This window comes from Staurois parvus, unplaced genomic scaffold (assembly GCF_062004578.1).
Source record: "Staurois parvus isolate SC_StPar_1 unplaced genomic scaffold, SC_StPar_1.0 ptg001220l, whole genome shotgun sequence".
Lineage (NCBI taxonomy): Eukaryota > Metazoa > Chordata > Amphibia > Anura > Ranidae > Staurois > Staurois parvus.
In genome coordinates, this window is record NW_028319016.1 from 1,204,808 (window position 1) to 1,226,945 (window position 22,138).

At 44.4% G+C, this 22,138-nt stretch overlaps 1 protein-coding gene across 2 annotated transcripts in view; it reads left to right on the forward strand.

The window, feature by feature from the left end:
- The window catches only part of LOC149438105 (butyrophilin subfamily 1 member A1-like), a 48,160-nt gene extending 26,793 nt beyond the window's left edge, over nucleotides 1–21,367 (forward strand). Inside the window, exons 4-8 of one of the 2 annotated variants that reach the window (XM_089660244.1) lie at nucleotides 722–838; nucleotides 9,414–9,446; nucleotides 13,667–13,687; nucleotides 16,574–16,600; nucleotides 19,851–21,367. In XM_089660244.1, the coding sequence (XP_089516370.1) occupies nucleotides 722–838; nucleotides 9,414–9,446; nucleotides 13,667–13,687; nucleotides 16,574–16,600; nucleotides 19,851–20,368 (716 nt within the window). In that variant the 3' untranslated portion in view covers nucleotides 20,369–21,367. The remainder of the gene's footprint in view (nucleotides 1–721; nucleotides 839–9,413; nucleotides 9,447–13,666; nucleotides 13,688–16,573; nucleotides 16,601–19,850) is intronic. The other variant, XM_089660245.1, reaches the window with a different exon arrangement.
- The last annotated feature ends 771 nt before the right edge of the window (nucleotides 21,368–22,138 follow it).

Sequence of the window (22,138 nt, forward strand, 5' to 3'; positions counted from 1 at the left end):
AAACCACTTTTTCGTCCCTAAATATTGGTCACATGATGGTCCCAAGTCTTCTATTATCTGGACTGCATAGTGGGAGGGTTATTCTTCAGGTGCCCTTTCCATTGTCTATACATTCGTAGTGTCTTGTCAGGTTTTAGAAGATGGCAACGGAGCGAGGATGTCACAACTAAGGACTGTAACCTCAAAGTTTAAATGGTGCTAAAGGCTAAACATTTTTTTACCTTAACGCTTTTTGTGCATTAAGGTAAAAAAATCCACATATTGTTCCCTCTCATCTCTAAACACTTATCTGACTCCTCTCAGTGATCCAGCGCTGCTCCCAGCTACAGCTCCGCTCTACCACTTCCTGGTCTCATGGGAGCTATAGGCTGCTGCTGTAAGTCAAACTCCTGTGAGGAGGAAGTGGGAGCGTGCCTTACCGGTGTTGTGTGTCTATGGACACACACAGCCCGGCACACATTTTGTTACCTCTGGCTCTCTGTATGTAAGAGACAGCAGGGAACCTGCAGTTAGTATGACTGGATTACCTCTCTTACACCACAAACCAGGGTTCCAAGATTACCAACAAAAGTTGGATTGGTGGACTGACACACCATAGATGAAGTCGTGAGCAGGTAGTCTATGTCATATTTCAAATTCAGCTCAAAGTTTCCGCTCTCCTCCAATCTATATTTCTTCTCTGACATTTTCCACTTTTGCCTTTCCATATTTTGTTGCACAGATGACATCTTCCCTCGAGCCTCCCCATGGGCGATTACCTTCTGGATCTTCTTGATCTTTAGCCTTTGTGACTTAGCTTTGTTGTCTTGGTTCTTCTACTCAAAACAAAAGGAAAAAGGTAAGGTTGGGGTTGAAATTAAAGTACATTTTTGGGAACAGGGTAGGTAGGATACCTCCCTGAATCAAGGTATTGGGTAGGTGCAAGATGGTGCAGCAGGCAGTAAACATACAAAATCCTGACTTGCAAAGAATGTTGTGTTGTAACAGCCAAGTCAACGGTACAAACAGGCCCGGCGGGAAGCTCACCCATCCAGGGCCACTTACAACTGAGCAGAAGATAAACTGCAAACAGAAGACTCCTAGATGCTAACAGCACCTGCCAAACGCCAAAGCTGTCAAAGTGTGGCTTGGCCAGTACGACCCAAAGGGGAGGCTTCCAGAAGATAGACGTAGGCCCTGCTCTCTCCCTACTCTACTGGATCCTTTCCCTAACACTTTCACTGTTCCTGACAAACAGGGTTTCTGTCCCTAAACTGTCCACTTGCTTGGGAGCCAGGGTCTTAAATAGACTCTGGCCAACCCAAGATGACCACCAATGTCACTAATGGGATAGCTGTCTCCCCATGACCGTAGAAACTATAGAGTAACCAAGTTCATCCCGAATTCCTCCCCCATCTGCATTGCCACTACAGTCAAGCATCATGTGCAGTGGCTTATAAAGACTACACCTGCCTACAAAGGCACAACTTGATTAAAATTTCCAAACTGAGACAACTCTGCCCTTCAAGTTGTCAGAACGGAGATGTACCAGCTCGACAGCTTGAAGGATGAAGGTCTTTGGATTGGGACATTGGGGTAAGGGTACTGCAGATTGTTGCACCTATTGTATCCCGATCAAGAGATGTAGCCTGTCTGTTCCATTTTTTAAATGTTTACTTACATTCACAGAGGATGGCTGTTTAGATATTTATTACCCTCAACTAGAACTTCCAAGGGGGATCAGAGGACTCCATAAAGCTAAATTTCAGAGCATTTGTGTTGAAATAGACTAGGAGTAAGGTCATGACTTGGAGCTTACAAAGGGCTGAGGACTCTCACCCTGCTACCCTTTGCCCCACATGGGCAAGGTGATGGTGGGATCGATGTACTAAAGGAATACAGCAAGTTTACTATCAGAGCAAAGTTCTACATTGCAAAATAGATTTTCACTTTGTTTCATCTCATTCACCCATAGAGTTGAAAACTCACACTGAAAGTGAAAAAAACTCCTTATCTTTATGAAATCAGGGTCACTGTCACCCTGTTGCTGCTGGTGTTCTACATAATATTGCAGCAGCAGTCGGGCATTTTTTATCTTGACTGCCAGCTATGCTTTAGAAATGATTTTACATGCCCCCCCATCCCAACCTCCAGGGCTTAAATTTTCTTCCTGGGTTCTCTGGGATGTCCATGTTGGTTGTCAGGATGGAGAGCATATGCTGATTTTTCCCTGGGTGACATAAACCTGGAAGAGTTCAGCTTTGAGAATTTCCATGTTCAGGGCTATAAACACCTAGCAAACAGCAGATTGAGCAAAATTTCTGTTTGATCTGCTCTGGGAGCAGTTCTGGGTCTGGGATCAGAATTCTGATGTCTCCTTTAGAAGAACCTGTCACCTGCCCTATGCTATCACATAGGGGGCTTATCAGCAGTCCCTTGTGGTAGCAATAGAGGTAAGTAAAAAATAAATAAATAAAGTTTACAAAGATAACCCCACCCAGAAAAAAATTATAAAAACCCCACGCACCCCTTACATGCATATTCGAATGTGCTTATCAGGGGCACATAAATAGAAATTAGAGGGTGGTGGAATTGTGAATCCTACTGCTACATCCCTTGATTATTTCTACAGAACAACAAACATGTCTCCCCTGGGACTTTTCAGCAGTCACAGATTAAAGTATAAAGTCAGTATCAATCATCAAAATTCCTTTAAATCAGATTGATTTTAAGGAATTTTGATGACCGATTTTGACTTTATACTTTAATCTGTGGCTCCTGAAAAGTCCCAGGGGAGACATGTTTGTTGTTCTGTAGTCATGGGCACATATACATGATAATGGCGGCTGGACAATACACTTTAGACATTGCCCTATATGTCAGAATTAAAGGAATAATTCTATGGCCATCGTTCATGGTTAATTCTGAATTGATGAGCTATGAAGGCTTTTGAGGCGTCACCTAATGGCAATTGTGTCCCTTTTTTTTCCTTTTTTTATGTCCCTGCTCCTAGCTACCATTTTCACCAAGACGAGAATGATGCCTCCACTGCTCTGAAGCCTCTTGGGATATGCATATCACATATCCCAGTATACTTCACTTTCCATTTACAGTGGCTGGAGGAGGATGGGCATGATGCAGGTCATCAGGAGGTTGGGTTGCCTGTATAGGAAGAGGCACCCAGCACCTAATGACATCAGTAACAAAGATGGCGGCATGGGACAAGGCATGTAGCAGGACAATGCTTGTGTAGTGCTACCCTCGTGAGGGCCACTGTGTTGTGGGTATTACTAAGCTTCCCTCTGCACAGCCAGGTAACAGGGATTTTTCACACAGACTTGTATCCAAAGACAGTGACCAGTCCATGAACTTGGTTTTGTTGTTTTATTACTAGGAATTCAACTTGGATAGGGAAATAGGGATTATGGGATGCCCAGTTTGACTTGAAACAGTGGAAGTGGGACACTTGCTTCCTATGTACAAAGCAGATCCTGCACTATTTTTTTCCTGAAAGCTGTCAATCGTTGCCGGACCCCCCATAAACATACAGACTAGGCCTCCACCCATTCCTGCTCACCGACCTCTGGAAGGTTCTATGGTCCTCCAGAGTCACGAGGAGGTGATAGAGCCACAACCTGTAGAGTCATCCAGCTGACCTGCAATAACCCGACCTCAATCACATGACTCAAACAACTACCATGAGCCATAAACAGTTATTTTACCTCTAATACTCTACACAATTCTAGTAGCGCATTAGAGGGTGCTACACTTGCATCCAATCGGTGGGTTTCTTCAGGCCAAAAATGGCCATTGTGTGCAAAAAAAAAAATAAAACTCAGGCAGCAAAAGCGCTAAAGAAAACTTTGGGGAACTTATTTTATTTTGTTTTCCATGTTGAACACCATGTATGTTGCTGCCACTGAAGACTATTAAATTGATATTTGCATAAGTAAGCTGTGAACACAAGCAAATATATTGTAACTAAGGTGTCCGCTACAAACCAAGCCCTGAATAGGCAAATAATCAGGTGCCAGAATTTGACTAATGTCTGCTCTCACAGAAGGGGAGTGAAAGGTTTATGTAAAACTCTGAAGGAAGAAGTGGGGCTTTGTACATATGGGAATTCTTTGGGTTTTGGACCTCCCATAGGCCTCTACAATAAACTGTGGATTCCTTCCACACAGATAGAGCTGTATGTTCTATGAATCTGGTGCCAATTCTGCAGATAAGGCAAGTTCAGAGTAAAGCCAAATTGCAAGCATGGTATATTTCTGCATAGTTAAATTTGTCGAGCTTGCACCAATGTAAGGATACATATTCCATACCTGGCCGACCCCTCTGGTTGATGCCAATACTGCATTGATCCTTGCTGTATGCTGCTGTCAGGCATGGACTTGCCAATAGTGGTGGGACTCACCTGCCTTGTGGGCTGCAGTACCAGGGCTGGCCAGCGGGTGCTCTCAACAACCAGAGGTTCACTTCGGCAATTAGCCATCACCTGGGGCTGATTGCAGGTGGTGTATTTAAGGGATGGCCAGACCTGCAGTCTGTGCCTTGGTGTGTGTTTTTCCATGGGCCCCTGTATCTTGTAACCTGCATTCCTGTTCCTGTTCCTGTTTCTGCCTGACTTGTTGCTGACCCTGCCTGATCCTGACCTCTGCTGACTTCTCCTGTTTGATCCCTGGCTTGTGACCCTGACCATTCTCTCCGCCTGCTCCTCCTGTACCTACCTGCCCGATAGTTATTGACCCGGCCTGCCTGACTACGTTGTGCTCTATATGTGTATGTACCTGTGTATCTGTATCAGTTTAGGTTTGGGTTTGTTTCACCTTGTTGTATGTATTTGTGTTAGCTTGGGGTTTGGTGCACTGCGTTTATGTTAGTATTGTTAGTCCTAATAAATTGTCTTATTTATACCATATCTGAAGCTTGCGTTTCCCTGTGTCAGTCCACACACTTCTGGTCACACCCGCATCCCTGACAGCTGCTTCCTGTACTGAGGTACTGCCCTGCAGCCTAGTGAACACAGGGGGTCACTTTCTTGGCAGAGGAGCTATTCAGAGAATGTCTTGTACTTTTCTCAATCAATGGACAAAGTAGAGAGGTAGGGTGGTGACATCACAATCTCAAACTCTTGAGAACGTTGCATTCTAGTGACGAAATGCATTGGATGGGACTTCCGGCACGTCATTTCCTTTGGAACGCACATTGAAACGCAAAGTGGCGTTCGATTGCTTCTGGTAACCATTACATGCTTGCCTACTATATAGAGTTGTGAGTGCATATGGAAGCTTTTAAATTATTTTATTGATAAAAAGGTAAATGCTATGAGATCCTTGGTTTTGTTTTGCCATGGTCCGTTTGCATTGTGAATCCCTCTGAGTACTTAGGTGGAGTAAAGAATACCTTAAAGGAATGGACCACTTGTATTGAGGTCCTAGAGAAGTGGAGGCCATTGGGCAAGTCTTGGAACACATCGAGTGCTGGAAAGCATATTTTGACTTACTTGTACATACAAGTGGTCGCATACCATCTGCTGAATGCAGTGTGTGGTGGACGGACACGCAAGTGCACAGGGTGACGTATTCATTGAAGTTGGATCTACAAGGAATTGTGTCATCTAACCCATGAACTTTATAATTTGTTGGGAAGAGCACACAAGCACATTTTATTTGGACATTATATCTTTTCACTCTTTCATTTTCTTCTAAATTTTATTTCCAGTCTTTTAATTGTATTAGCGCTCTTATTTTGTGTGCTTTGTAACTATCTCAAATACGTCCAATCTGAGAAAACCTTGTATTCACTGAGAAAAATTCAAGGCACTTTGTAACTGGCCCCTGTGCCAAGTGAGTGGCCTCTCTGCGGCATAGTGAAGATAATAGATTCGGAAGACATTGAGGACCACTGTGGTAGCGGCAACTGGTACAGTGCTCAGCCCATGCTACAGCCCACTTGCTCAACTTGCTACAAAGTTACAATGTTGCAGTTTGATCTGTAGACTGAGGAAATGCTTCTCCCTGCCTGCAGCAGACCAATGGCATCATCTCATGCTAGGCAAAGATAGACTGGAGGTCACAGATGGCTTCCTAATGATAAAAGGTGGAGACTTTTTGAAAAAGGATATTGCTACTCTATATTGCAGTGGTTCTCAACCTGTGGGTCGCGACCCCTTTGGGGGTCGAACGACCCTTTCACAGCGGTCCCCTAACACCCTCAGAAAACACATATTTCCGATGTGTAAAGAGCAGCTACTGTGTAGAAAGCAGCTGCTGTGTTGAAAGCAGCTACTCTGTTAAAAGCAGCTACTGTGTTGAAAGCAGCAGTATTGAAGGTAAAACGGCACTTCATGAATTATAATTACTGGGTAAATAATTTTATGGTTGGGGTCACCACAACATGAGGAACTGTATTAAAGGGTCATTAGGAAGGTTGAGAACCACTGCTATATTGGGACATGTCAGGAATTTATTCACACAGACTGCTGAAGTTACTTAAATTAAAGCCGAAGTTTAGGAATACTTCTTTTAAAGGAGGGCCAAATTTAATCTGAGCTTTCCTATTGGATTTCTCCAGTTTGGTAAAGAGAAGCCCCATTTGTATTACTGTAGGCCGTAAGCTGTATGCCCCTGCAGATGAGGGCCTCTCGATGGTGCAGTGATGCTGATCACCCGGCATTTATTCAATTATGTGAGTCAGCAGCTTGCACTCGCCCCCAAGACCAGCAGCACATTAATTATCAGGTAGCTGCATTGCATCACAGGAAGCTACATTTAAAGTTGAACTCCAGGCAGATGTAGAAGACATAAATGAATGGAGCTCTGTAATCATAAGACATTATTAAATGTATTTTTTTTTTAAATGCAAGCAAATGTAAGCACCTGAATTTGGCCTGGTATCAGCCTATTGCCATCACGGCAGTGGCGTGCCGTTGTCTGTCAGGGCCCGGGAAAGGCAAGTCATTCTGCCCCTAACAAGAGAATGAGTGAAAGAGAAGGAGAAGGGCAAGGGGAAAGGAGAAGGAGGGGAAGTGTAAGTGGAAGGGAAAGGAAAATAAGAAGGAGGAGGAAAAGGAGATGAAGGAGAATGAGAAGGAGGAGGTGGAGGAGCAGGAAGAGGGGAAGGGGAAGGAGAAGGAGAAGGAGGGGAAGTGGAAGGAAAAGGAAAAGGAAAGGAGAAGGGAAAGGAGAAGGAGGAGGAGAAGGAAGAGGAGAAGGAGAAGGAGTGGAAGTGGAAGGAGAAGGAAAAGGAAAAGGAGAAAGAGAAGGAAAAGGAGAATGGAAAGGAAAAGGAGGAAGAGGAGAAGGAGTGGAAGTGGAAGGAGAAGGAAAAGGAGAAAGAGAAGGAAAAGGAAAAGAAAAAGGAGAAGGAGGAGGAGGAGAAGGAGAAGGAGAAGAAGTAGGAGGGGAAGTGGAAGAAGAAGGAAAAGGAGGAGAAAGAAAAGGACAAGAAGAAGGAGGAGGAGGAGGAGAAGAAGTAGAAGGAGAAGAGGAAGAAGGGGAATGAGGAGAAGGTGGAGGAAGGGAAGGAGAAGGAGAAGCACAAGGAGAAGGAATAGGAGAAGGAGGAGGAGGTGAAAGAGGAGGAGGAGGAGGAGAAGGAGAAGGAGAAGAGAGAAAAAGAGAGAGAAGGAGAAGTGGAAGGGGAAAGGGAAGGAGAAGGAGAGAGAAAAAGAGAGAAAAAAGAGAAAGAGAAGAGAAAAAAAGAAACAGAAAAAGAGAAAGCGAAAACAAGAAAGAAAGAGAAAGCAGTGCTCCGATCACATCCCCTGCACACCGCCCAATGTTCTGGCAAGGATCAGACTAGTGGGGTGTCCAGTGCAAGCTGCGTGCCACCTCCTCCTCCCCTAGACGTAACTGGCCGTAGCGGGAACTGCAGAGGACCCAGAACTGATCGGAGGGGTCCCAGGTGAAAGCACTGGGGGGAATATGGGCCTGGCCTGGGGAAGCAGCAGCAGCACAGCCTGGGCACCTGGCAGCTACTGCCATCATCGGACACAGGGTGACGGTCGGTCACAGTGTAGGGCTCAAGACGGTGTAAAAAAAAGAATTGCTGGAAATGAAAAATTAAGAAAAAAAAATGGTGTGGGGTCCCCCCCATCCACACTAAGCCTTTTGGGTTTGTTATGGATTTTGAGGGGAACCCCAACACCAAAATAAAAAAAATGGTGTGGGGTCCCCCCCAAAATCCATATCCGAGCATGCAGCCCAGCAGGTCAGGAAGGGAGGAGGACGAGCGAGCCCTCCCCCCCCCCGAACCATAGCAGGCCACATGCCCTCAACATGGGGGAGGGTAGATTATGGCGAGGGGCTCTGCCCCCCCCGAAGCACCTTGTCCCCAGGGTTGTGGGAATCTGTGGGAGGGGGGCTAGCAAGGGGGCCCCCAGATCCTGGCCCTCCTATGTGAATGAGTATGTGGCACATGGTACCCCTACTCATTCACAAAAAAAGTGTAGTGTAAAAACCACAGGACCCTTTTTCTTATCTTTATTAAAAAAACAAGTTCCTTAGTGTAGTTCTATCGTCAATCACGAAGCCTTTTGCTACAGTGGCCCGAAAAAGGAAAAAGGCTCCGTTCTCAACAAAGGCCCCTGCCATCTGACAGTTCTTAAATAACTAAGGGGTGGGGCCACCCGGTGACATCGCTGAGTGACCTCGCCCCCTTGTGACGTCATTGACTCAGCATGCCCTGGTCATTCCCCCACAAATCCGTACCAAACCTGAAGTGCTTGGTATTTGATGGGAGGGGGGACCCCACGCCGTTTTTCTTCGTAATTTTGAATGGCCAGCAATTCTTTTTTTTTTTACACTGAGCTCGGGTTCCCCACTGACAGCTGATGACTCGTTACATTATCTCATGTTTTCACATGCCATGACTAACTCATGCGGTATTTTAGTAGCGATTTTTTTAGGGAATGCCAACATTTTTTTTTTTGAAATGCTGTGCGGTATCTTACCTAATAGTTGGATGAGGTGAGATACCACTTTGTGAATTGTCCCCACTGTCTGGACCACCAGATGAAAATAAAAAAAGAAATTCTAAAAGGTTCCATAGTGAGTATAACAAGCATGCTTTACTCAGGGGCGGACTGACCATTTGGAAACTAGGGCCTGGGGTCAGTAGAGGGCCCCATGAGATGCCCCTGGTACCTTTTTCATAGGCTTTTTTGAGTTTGAGCAAGGACACAGGGGCCCCATGATCTCCTATTGCCCCGGGGGCCCCATGAGTTGTCAGTCCGCCCCTGGAAGGGACTCTTATGGGAAGGTGAAATTGAAATTTTAAGGGGTGGGAGTGGGGCCCCATGAGTTGTCAGTCCGCCCCTGGCTTTACTGCATATACAGACTGATTGTACTGTTGTGGGTTTAGTAATACTTTAATGTTCGATTATTACCAGATGATACCTCTCTTTACAAACTTCATTTTTGTCATTGCAGAGAGACAACTGCAAGCAAGAGATGTGTATGCCGGTGAGCAGTACAGCCTTTTGTCATTATTCTCAACAAACATCTCCCAATGCTGCAAATCACAGTGGTCACATGATCATCAATCCTTCCTCCCCCCCAGGCATACAGACCCTATTAAAGAGGCGCTTGGGCTGGGCGATAGGGGGTTAAAGCGGAACTCCACTCTACTGTCAAAAATAAAATGTTATATTCCCAAAACTCATCCCTGTATAAAAATAAAAGAAAACATATGCACTAGTCCATGGAGTCCAGCGTTGTCCTGTCTGTAGGGGAAGTGCTCCCTACGCTGCTCTTCTCTGGAACCGCCAATTGAATTGTGATCTGACGCATGCACAGACACACCGCCTGGTCTTTGGGACCTGGCCGATCCCCACATGCCCCGGACATCCTAGACATGCGCAGAAACACCATTGGCTCTGACAGTAACCTGGGAGAGATGCCACACTGTTTCTGCGCATGCGCAAGATCCCACAAGCTGCCTCCTGGGATATGTGACGTGGAAATCCCAGGAGGCAGTTTGTAGGACCTCACACATGTGCAGAAATGCCGTCAGGGCTTCCAGTGACCACAGTATTTTTGCGCATGTGAAGTGCCCAGATACATCATTCTCCCCAAGGCTTGTGTAGGCAGGTGCAGTTATTTTCTCCACTGCAGGTGGCGCTCAACCTCAGCAGCATTGCAGAGGGAGAGACCATTGTGCTCTACTTCTAAGAGAAGAATGATCTTGTATGATAGACAACAGGGACACATACAGTGCCTTGAAAAAGTATTCATACCCCTTGAAATGTTCCCCATGTTGGTATGTTACAACCAAAACCGTCAATGTATTGTATTGGGATTTGATGTGATGGACCAACACAAAGTGGCACATAATTGTGAAGTGGAAGGAAAATGAGAAATGGTTTTCAACATTTGTTACAAATAAATCTGTGAAAAGTGTGGCGGCATTTGTATTCGGCCCCCCCGGAGTCAATACTTTGTAGGACCCCCTTTGGCTGCAATTCCAGCTGCAAGTCTTTTTGGGGATGTCTCTCCCAGCTTTGCACATCTAGAGAGGGACATTTCTGCCCATTCTTCTTTGCAGAATCGCTCAAGCTCTGTCAGATTGGATGGAGAGCGTCTGGGAACAGCAATTCTCAAGTCTTGCCACAGATTCTCCATTGGACTTAGGTCTGGACTGTGACTGGGCCATTCTAACACATAAATATGATTTGATCTAAACCATTCCATTGTAGCTCTGGCTGGATGTTTCGGGTTGTTGTCCTGCTGGAAGGTGAACCTCGGCCCCGGTCTCATGTCTTTTGCAGACTCTAACAGGTTTTCTTCTAAGATTGCCCTGTATTTGGCTCCATCCATCTTCCCTGTCCCTGCTGAAGAAAAGCATCCCCACCACATGATGCTGCCACCACCATGTTTCACGGTGGGGATGGTGTGTTCAGGGTGATGTGCGGTGTTAGTTTCCCCCCACACATAGCGTTTTGCTTTTAGGCCAAAAAGTTCCATTTTGGTCTCATCTGACCAGAGCCCCTTCCTCCACATGTTTGCTGTGTCCCCCACATGGCTTCTCGCAAACTGCAAACAGGACTTCTTATGGCTTTCTTCCAACAATGGCTTTCTTCTCGTCACTCTTCCATAAAGGCCAGATTTGTGGAATGCGCGACTAATAGTTGTCCTGTGGACAGATTCTCCCACCTGCGCTGTGGATCTCTGCATCTCCTCCACAGTTCTCATGGGCCCCTTGGCTGCTTCTCTGATTAATGCTCTCCTTGCCCGGCCTGTCAGTTTAGGTGGACGGCCATGTCTTGGTAGGTTTGCAGTTGTGCCGTACTCTTTCCATTTTCAGATGATGGATTGAACAGTGCTCTGTGAGATGTTAAAAAAATTAGGATTTTTTTTTTATAACCTAACTCTGCTTTAAACTTCTCCACAACTTTATCCCTGACCTGTCTGGTGTGTTCCTTGGCCTTCATGATGCTGTTTGTTCACTAATGTTCTCTAACAAACCTTTGAGAGCTTCATAGAACAGCTGTATTTATACTGAGATCACATGACACACAGGTGGACTCTGTTTACTAATTAGGTGATTTCTGAAGGCAATTGGTTCCACTAGACTTTAGTTAGGGGTATCAGAGTAAAGGGGGCTGAATACAAATGCACTCCACACTTTTCACATATTTATTTGTAAAAACGTTTTGAAAACCATTTATCATTTTCCTGTCATGTCACAATTATGTGCAAACTTTGTGTTGGTATATCACATATAATCCTCTTGTTCATCAGAGGCTCCTCCTCACCCCCCCCCCCCACACACACACACACTTCACAAACTCTGCCATCACTACAGAGCCCATCTTACACATCAGTAGCCTCCATCGCATCCAAGAACCCCTTTCACACTTTCACATTAGACCCCCCCTACACATCAGAGCCTCTCACCATATCAAAGTCCTGCCTCACATCAGAGCCCTCCTTTGTACATTAGAGCCTCCCCTTGCATATCAGAACCCCCCTTTGCACATCAGAAGCCCCCTTCACATCGGGGCCTGTATCACCTGCTGGTGGCACTATGGTTTGCAAAACAGAAGGTTGTAGTCCCAGTGTCCACCAGCGGGTGTCTCCCAGCACATCCCAGCAATCAGTCTCCACCCGATGCTGGCTGCTGGGAGGTGTTTAGCCCCTACCTCTACGAATACCTTGTGCTTTAATGTTTTGCCCTGCTTGCTAATTGATCCTGAGCCTGGTTCCTGCCTGAGCCTGCTCCCCCTTGTTTCTGATCCCAGTCTTGGTCCCCCCCTTCCTGACTTTTCCTTACACCTCCAGTTTTACCCTGTTGATCTGTGTTCCTCATTTTATATATATTATTATAGTTAGGTCGTTAATTAGGTATTTTGTCACTCGGCTTATGGTTCACTTATATCTGTACGTTGGTGTTTGGATAGGTTTTGTTTCACTGTTAATAGACTTGCTTCAGGCCTGGTTCACACCTATGTATTTTTTTAGTGTGTTTTGCAGAAATGCACTACAGCCCATTTAACATGATTTCCTATGGATCTAGTTCACATTTGTGAGTTTTGAGCTGGTGCATTTTTTTTGGGAAGGGTCAAAGACTTTTTCCTGCAGCAGATTGCGTTTTGCATATAATAGATGTAACGGAATCGGACCCCGACTGCACTAGGTTATTTCTGTTAGACTCCTGCTTCCCTGTCCGAACACAGATCCACGGACACCACCGCTGACCATACAAGACGAGACAGCACCAGACTTGTATTAAAACAGGATATAGACTGCTTTATTTTAACACCGATACAAGATATATACACAGGGCGGGGCAATACATTTAGCAACAAGAGACACACAGCAGTCACCCCCCACCAAGCCAATACACAAACATACATCCCATAATAGTTTGCTCCCAAGCAAGACACACAATAGAACAACATGGCATTAAACAATGAGCAACCCCCACACCCCACCTATACATGTCTACACAATATCAGGACATTCCACCCTGTACCCCTAACAGGCACAGGGAGACTTACACATAATAGGGATATGGGGAGCTGAGAAAGGGGTTTCCCTACCTCTCCAAAGGGGGCTGTGTTCCATGGGCCCCCCACCCACTCCCGTCACAATATACTTCAAAGGACCCGCACCAAAAATGCAAATGATGCATTTTGCGTTTATATTTGTTGGCTAATAAGAAAGTATGACAGTTTTGTTCATGTAGTGCGACATTGACGCGACTTTGCTGCTACTTGAGTGCCAGAGAGTGTAAAGTCCCATCATAGTCGCATCAAAGTCGCACTACATGAACAGAATTGTCATACTTTCCTTTTAGCAGAAAGAAACGCAAAACAAATCAAAAACGTAAAAAGATGCATGCTCGCAAACACAAAACACACCGGAACACCGCATCAACCCCAACATGCATAGATGTGAACCAAGCCTCAATCATATCTGGTCATCCCTGCTGTGGATGGCTGCATTCGGCATCCCTGACATCCTCTCACCCCCAGAGTCTCTAATATATATGCATCACACAGATGTTCTGTCTGTATAGAAATCTCTCACAAAAGAGAAATATTGGTTTTGGAAAAAGTCTTTAAAATGATTTCAGGCTAATAATCTGACAATGTGTGAAACATCGAGCAATGTCAGGGAAACCTGGTCACAAGGAAAGTGTGTCGCTGGAATAACTGATATGTTTCGTCTTTTATTTACAGAGTCCTTAGAACGGGAAGTCGGTAAGTGTCGTGATGTCCTTAAAGTGTAACCAAAAATGTATCTTACTACAGCTTACCAGTCCTGAGATGTGGTGGCTGCATTCGTTTTTGTTCTTTTATTTCCTTTATTTTCACCTGATGATCCTGCAAATACAACCTATTGAGGGAACCATGGTTGTCACCCAGGCTGGACTGCAAACATGAATGGGGAAAGAACAAAAAGAGGGCGCACAGGCCTAGTGCATTACCATAAAAAATGTTTAATAAAAAATAAAGTAGGTTTTGTACTCACAAACGACAATATAGTCAAGGCACATCATAAAAGAACAGCTGGATCAACACCGCGCTGAGTAACAGTCCGCAATAGGGAGTTTAGACATCCAAAAGGCTGACGCGTTTCGAGGACTTGCCTCTTCCTCAGAGCCAACTGACCAAATGTCTGCTCCCTCTTTTATATGCTCACTACTATATAAAAGAGGGAGCAGACATTTGGTCAGTTGGCTCTGAGGAAGAGGCAAGTCCTCGAAACGCGTCAGCCTTTTGGATGTCTAAACTCCCTATTGCGGACTGTTACTCAGCGCGGTGTTGATCCAGCTGTTCTTTTATGATGTGCCTTGACTATATTGTCGTTTGTGAGTACAAAACCTACTTTATTTTTTATTAAACATTTTTTATGGTAATGCACTAGGCCTGTGCGCCCTCTTTTTGTTCTTTCCCCATTCAGTATATTTGGATTCCCCCGGTCCATTTGAGGGCAGCAAGGTGTGCACGTTCCAGGACATTCTTAATGTGGTTGTAGCCTGCATCGAGTCCATCCCCAAGCGCAGGAGCATTTGTGTTTGCTGGTTCTTTGGACTGCAAACATGTCTGCCTTTGCTCATCTCTATTTGGCCCCTTTCACACGGGCGTTACCTTTTTTTTATCAGTTCAGTTTTTTCCAAACAAAAACGGATCAGTTTACTTCCATTTTTCATCAGTTTACATCCGTTTTTTCATCAGTTTACATCTGTTTTCGCATTAGTTTACACCCGTTTTTCATCAGTTTACATCTGTTTTTCATTAGTTTACATCCATTTTTTATTAGTTTACATCCATTTTTTCTTCAGTTTACATGTTTTTTCATCAGTTTACATTCGTTTTTCATCTGTTTACATGTGTTTACATCCGTTGACATCCATTTACATCTGATTTTCATTAGTTTACATCCGTTTTTTATTAGTTTACATCCATTTTTTCTTCAGTTTACATGTTTTTTCATCAGTTTACATTCGTTTTTCATCTGTTTACATGTGTTTACATCCATTGACATCCATTTACATCTGATTTTCATTAGTTTACATCCGTTTTTTATTAGTTTACATCCGTTTTTCTTCAGTTTACATGTTTTTTCATCAGTTTACATTCGTTTTTCATCTGTTTACATGTGTGTACATCTGTTGACATCCATTTACATCTGATTTTCATTAGTTTACATCCATTTTTTATTAGTTTACATCGGTTTTTTCTTCAGTTTACATGTTTTTTCATCGGTTTACATTCGTTTTTCATCTGTTCACATGTGATTACATCCGTTAACATCCATTTACATCTGATTTTCATTAGTTTACATCCGTTTTTCATTAATTTACATCTGTTTTTTTCATCACTTTACATATGTTTCTTCATCAGTTTACATAATTAATTTATCAGTTTACATCCGTTTTTCATTAGTTTACATTCATTTTTTTCATCAGTTTACATACATTTTTTCATCAGTTTACATACGTTTTTGCATCAGTTTACATAATTTATCAGTTTACATCTGTTTTTCATCAGTTTACATCCGTTTTTCATTAGTTTACGTTGTTTTTCATCAGTTTACATCTGTTTTTCATCAATTTACCTCTGTTTTCCATTAGTTTACATAAGTTTGTTCTTCAGTTTACATCTGTTTTTTCATCAGTTTACATTCGTTTTTCATCAGTTTATATCCGTTTTTTCATCAGTTTTATATCATTAATTCATCAGTTTACATCCGTCTTTTCATCGGTTTACATCTGTTTTTTCATAAGTTTACATCCGTTTTTTCATCAGTTTACATTCATTTTCATTAGTTTATGTCTGTTTTTTCATCAGTTTACATCCGTGTTTCATTCGTTTACGTTTGTTTTTTCTTTAGTTTACATCTGTTTTTCATCAGTTTACATCCATTTTTTTCATCAGTTTTTCATCAGTTTACATCCGTTGAAATCCATTTTTCATCAGTTTTTTTGTCCCTTACGTGTTTTTTTTAAACTTAAGAAAAATAGGATTTTCTTCTGTTCAAAATAACGGATGTAAACAGATGATCATCCGCTAGTCCATAGAAATACATGGGTGTCCGTTTTTCATCCGTAAACAGATAAATGAAAAACGGACATACGGAACACCCGTGTGAAAGAGGGAGGAGGGGAGAAGGGGGTTGTTAGTTTATAGAAGGAAGATAACATTGTTTGTGCTTCCAGTTAAGCTCAGGAAGTGACAAGGACACCACGTTTCGGGCAGGATCAACATATATAGTACTTGAGAAAAAATTTTCTCAGCCTTAAAAAAAAAATGAATGCAGCCACCACATCTAAAGAGTTGTAAAGTACAATTGAGAAAACACGGGTGCATGGCTAAATTAGAATTTGGAAAAAAGCTGCAGTGAGATTTTCACCCTTCCAGACTTCATCTTACTCCCCTGATATAGAGAAAGTATCATCAGAGAGTGACAGCATGGGGGTCCATGTTCAATATTACTACAACTTTATTTTCTTTTTCTCTTAACAAAGAAAATGTGTAATATTTGCAGATTTAATTTCATTGAGTGACAGACCAACATTTGTGCTGTAACGACCAACAAAACTAACAACAAAAATATCATCCCCATTTTTTTCTTGTTTTTAGAATGGAGGAAGATTTCCATTATAAAAGGTGAGTAGATATGTGCATCCACTGCCTGTTGTAGTGTCATGTGATCATTTCATTTGAACATTTTAGCCAAGTTGGTCACCCCATGGTTTTCACTTTAGTCTTGCACTAGCCACAAAAATGGTATATTTTAGGAAAATGTAATCAACCAGTTCCAAAAGTGCTCAAATGATTGAATGTGGCCTACCATCATCAGTTGGATTCAACACCATGACATGATCTAAAGCAGGGTTTCTCAACCAGGGTTCCATGAAATCTGAAGGTTCCTCCAAAAGTTGCTAGAGGTTCCTTGAGCAATGAGCAACTTCTGCCTCTCAGAGTTTCCACTGACACCATTGACCTTTTTAGCTATCAGTAAGGTGGGAATTCTTCCCAATGTCCAAGTGTAAGAAGTATTTTTCCCAGTGACCATCACAATCATTTTTCATGAGTTGTAGACCTAGTAGGGATTCCCTGAGAACAGAAATTTCTTCCAAGGGTTTCTCTATGTTGAAAAGCTTGAGAAAGACTGATCTAAAGACCTGGTGATAGGTTGCTGGGTTGATGAAAGTCTGGTTGCATGCCCCATGTCAGGACTTACAGTTTACACAGGACTCTCTTTGCCCCTATATCACATACTCCCTCATAATTGGAAGTCTTCCTTTGCTCCCAGCCAGCAGGAGTTGGGTGGGGGGGAAGGGAAGATGAATATATGCTACTGGTTGGACCGCCATCAAAGCCCAACTGCACCAGCCTTCGACACCCCCTGCCTCCCCACACCTCGGCAACATTTCTCTTGACATACCTTGAATACTGCTGTTACGTGGCCAGTCATGGGATGGTCCTTTTTCTTCTACTCTGGTGGTTGGCTGTTCTCAATGCTATGTAGCATTCACTCCTGTAGGAGCCGCGCTGTTTAGGCCCCTAGGCTCCTTCTCAGTAGATTCACCCACAGCCAGGTACCAGTCACTCTCTTGGCTCACTAATCAGTTTAGGGGTATGCTTTTCTGATGCTTTATTGTGGAACTTGAACATATAGGGTAATTGTGGGATACTCCAGTAACTTTAAGAACTCAAGGACACTAATCTTCCTCCAGGAATCTGAGCAAAGCCCTTGCCTACAGCCATTTTTGGACTAAGGTTTACCAGGACACCATGAACAATGTCCCTTTGAGCAAAGCTGGCTGTAGCATAAGAGGGATAGTAGCAGCAGACTGTCTCAGGGATCTCTCACACCAGTCTGTACTCACTAATGTTCTTAGATAATTGGATGCCTCCAATCCAACAGTCCTGAACCCCAGAAAAGGTCCCTCAGTCAGCTCCAGTGAATTTCAGCAGAATAGGCCCCCTAGGTAGCATAGCTTGGGCTGCATAAGCAGCAGACACATGGCAGGCCTGCCCGGAAGGACAGTAGCCCTCCAGGCTGGGATTTCCTCCTCCTGGACAAGAATCCTTCTGTTCTAAGACACTGGATATTTATGCTCCCTCCCAGCCACCATCTGGGCAACACTCCCCAGGGATTGGCCAGGGATGCATAAATATTCAGCTGCAGATATGACTCTCCCAGTCCAGTATCCTCTAGAACTCTTCCAGACAGACAGGAGGAAGCAGTCAACCCTTCAGCCAGTGAAACACAGAACAAATTAATCACGTGCAGCCCAACTGACTACAGTGAGCCCAGAACTAAATGTACCTAACCTAGCACCTATCTACAGCTATGTAGAAAACTACTCGTTATGACATCAGTACTGCTCTCCTAAGTGACTCCAGGCCAATGTGATGACACACTCTCTGGGATTATGTCCATGACTTTCTTGGCCCGCAGGAAGTGACCCAACCCAGTAAAGGTGCTGGTTGTGTCTGTTGGGACTTTACCATTTTTGGGGGGCTTGATCTAACTTAATTTTAATTTTGGCCTTTGAGGGAGAGGTTGCCGACTGCTGGAGGGTTTATTGATGCTGGTTGCTGGGAGATTTGTTGTTGCTGCTGGGGGGTCTAATGTTGCTGGGGTGGATTCTTTGTTGCTGGAGATGGTATTTTGCTGTGGGTAGTCCATTGTTGCTGTGTGTGGGAGTCTATTGTTGTGTGGGGATCTATTGTTGCTAATGTGGGGTCTGTTTGTTGCTGCAGGGGATCTCTTGTTGCTTGAGTGGGGTCTGTTGTTGCTGTAGTAGGATCCATTGTTTCTGTGTGTGTCTGTGGGGGGGTCTATTGTTGTGGGGGGATCTATTGTTGCTAGTGTGGGCTCTATTTATTGCTGAAGGGGATCTCTTGTTGCTTGAGTGAGGTTTGTTGTTGATGTGGTAGGATCCATTGTTGCTGTGTGTGTGGGGGAGGTCTATTGTTGTGTGGGGATCTCTTGTTGCTTGAGTGGGATCTGTTGTTGCTGTGGTAGGATCCATTGTTGCTGTGCGTGTGTGGGGAGTCTATTGTTATGTGGGGATCTATTGTTGTTGGGGGTGGGGTCGATTTGTTGCTGCAGGGGATCTCTTGTTGCTTGAGTGGGGTTTGTTGTTGCTGTGGTATGAACGATTGTTGGGGTCTGTGTGTGTGTGTGGGGGGGGGTCTATTGTTATGTGGCGATCTATTGTTGCTTGAGTGGGGTCTGTTGTTGCTTGGTAGGATCCATTGTTGCTGTGTGTGTGTGTGGGGGGTCTATTGTTATGTGGGGATCTATTGTTGCTGGGGTGGGGTCTATTTGTTGCTGCAGGAGATCTCTTGTTGCTTGAATGGGCTCTATTGTTGCTATGGTAGGATCCATTGTTGCTGGACGAGTCTGCTGTTGTGTGGGGGATCTATTGTTGCTGGCTGTAGGGGCTCTATTGTACTGCTTTTATTGTTATCATAAACTCATTCATACAAATTATTTGGCACCACAAAATGATACTTGGCTCTGTATTCTCTAAAAGGGGCGGGACTGGGAGGTGAGTAGGGGGTGGAACCAAGTGACAGTGCTCAAAGGATGGTAGAGGGCGGAGACAAGGGGGACTCAGAAGGGGCGGAGTTCCTGCACCTATTCTCTGAGAACAAAAGTCCTGACAGCACGCATTTCAAAACAGTGAAATATCAGGAATTTGGGCTTACAGAGTGACTAGTTGCCACTTTGTTAACCGACTTGAACAAAAAGAACGTCACTTTGTTTGTTTATTTCCCATTTTTGAATGGAACAGACCAATCAGATTGTAACGTATTCTGTCAAATATACTGAATAATCCTAACTGTCCTGTAATGATAGTAATAATCAATTGATTTTTAATTGAAACATTTCTTCCAGAATCCATTTTGTTTGATCCTTCCACTGCTTTTTGTGGCCTTCTGGTCTCTCCGGACAGTCGCACCATCTCAACCACGGATGTGGTCCAAGATGTCCCCCAAAACGAAGAGAGATTTGACACCGAGCCTTGTGTCCTCTGTCAGGCCGCCTTCCAGTCAGGCACCCACTATTGGGAGACGGAGATTTTGGAGAGGAATGGAGAGTTCTGGTCTCTTGGGATAGCCAGCAAGTCAGTGAGGAGGACCGGAGGTCAAAGAGAATGTCCTGAAGCTTTGATATATGCCATTCGAGGAACAAGAGAAGGTTACTATGCTCTGTACACCCCACCAGTGCCCATTGTGTTTGAACCTGGGCGGATACAGAGAGTCGGGACTTACCTGGACTATGACCAAGGGAAGGTGTCTTTTTATGATGTGGACACTTACAGGCTCCTCCACACTTTCACTGAGAGGTTCTCCGAGCCTGTCTATCCATTTTACTATGTCGGACCAGGCATTGCTTTCTCTTTAAATCCATAGGGCTGTGAAACCAACGCTTCAGAGGGCGAGTCCACCCAAATCGAATTTAGTCTTTAGTGGGTGATGACCGAGTCAAGGTGGCCGTAGACCTATGGAAACTGAATGGGCAATGTCAGTCGGTGGATGTGACTCAAAGATGGTTAGGTAGACCTCCAGGATATGACATTAGGCACATGGAGGTTGTTTTACTAAAATGCAGGAGTGCAAAATCTGGTGCAGATGTGCATGGTGGCCAATCAGCTTCCAACTTCAGTTTGTTCAGTTAAACCCCCACCCAGGCGGTATTCCTGAGTGTAGCTTGGGGTTAACTTTCAGTACCAAAAGCGGTAACCCCGAGCTACACTCGGGAATACACTGCAGCATTGCTCTGGGATTCCCTCCAGCACTTACCTTGTCCTGCGCTCCCGCGATGTCCCCCCTGCAGCATCCCCAGCCATCTCCTCCAACCAGGGGCAGACTGACAACTCATGGGGCCCGTGGGCAATAGGGGATCATGGGGCCCCTGTGTCCTTGCCCAAACTCAAAAAAGCCTATGAAAAAGGTAGCAGGGGCATCTCATGGGGCCCCCTACTGACCCCGGGCCCTCTGGCAGTGCCTGAGTTTCCAAATGGGGGCGCCATGGACATTCACTAAATACACTAAAATCACATAGTATAACATTCCTGTATCAAACCATTTCACATACATTTTGTCCCGAGTGCTTTGTCCGGCGCCCTGCCTACATTTTTACTGTTCTTTCTGCCTGGAAACTGAGAAATGTCCATGGCGTCCAAAAAGCGTCCCTTTAGGTCAAAAGCGGTTTTAGACCGGCTAGAGAACAGCGATAGTAAATCAGAACCACTTGCAGAATTGAGTGATAATGATTCGTGGGGGAAATTCGCCATCAGACACTGAAAACGATTCTGCGACTTTGCTCAGCGATGTGCGAACTTGGCGCTATATTTCACATTTCAGTGTTTTTGGTTTGATTATATTATTAAATTACATTTATTATTTTTATATTATTTTTTATGATTATTTATTATATTGGCCACTTGTAGTCTCCATTCGAACCCCATGTGAAAGGGTGACAACACCGTTGGACAATTGGGAGACAAGGTCAGAGTGTTGTCACCCTAAAACAGGAAGTGCCTGAACTGAGATCTTTATGTATTTTTTGAGATCACCAGGTGTCAAACTTAATGACAGCTGCAGACTTTAAAATATTGTAAATTATATTATATTACATTATGCTTTAGTTTGCTTTATACTTACTTTTTCCAGAAGTCTTCAAGATGGTCACGTGACATGCTGGTCCTCTCCACCTCTTCAATGGCATAGGGTAGTTCTGGATGATGCAGAGATTGGTGCTGATGTAATGAAGTAATTGCACCTATCTGTGTTACTAAACCCAGGACCCTGCATCAGGGACATCCCTAGGGTTGGTGTCACCTGGTGCGATAACACTTGGTATCAACCCTACGACGATCCCCGCAGGATGGATTGGATCTGCGGATTGAGCATAATGGATCGGACTCCGATCCATTATGCTCAGTCCGCAGATCCAATCCATCCTGCAGGAATCGTCAGCTTGCTTTAAAACTTACCTTTTGGTGGAGCAGGTCCAGTGTCACCCCGTGCGATAGGTGTCACCTGGTGCAGTCTGCAACCCCCGCACCTGCCTAGGGATGCCACTGCCCTGCATTCACTATATCCGCTCTCCCCGGACCCTGCATTCACTATATCTGGTCTCCCCAGGCCCTGCATTCACTATATCTGGTCTCCCCGGAC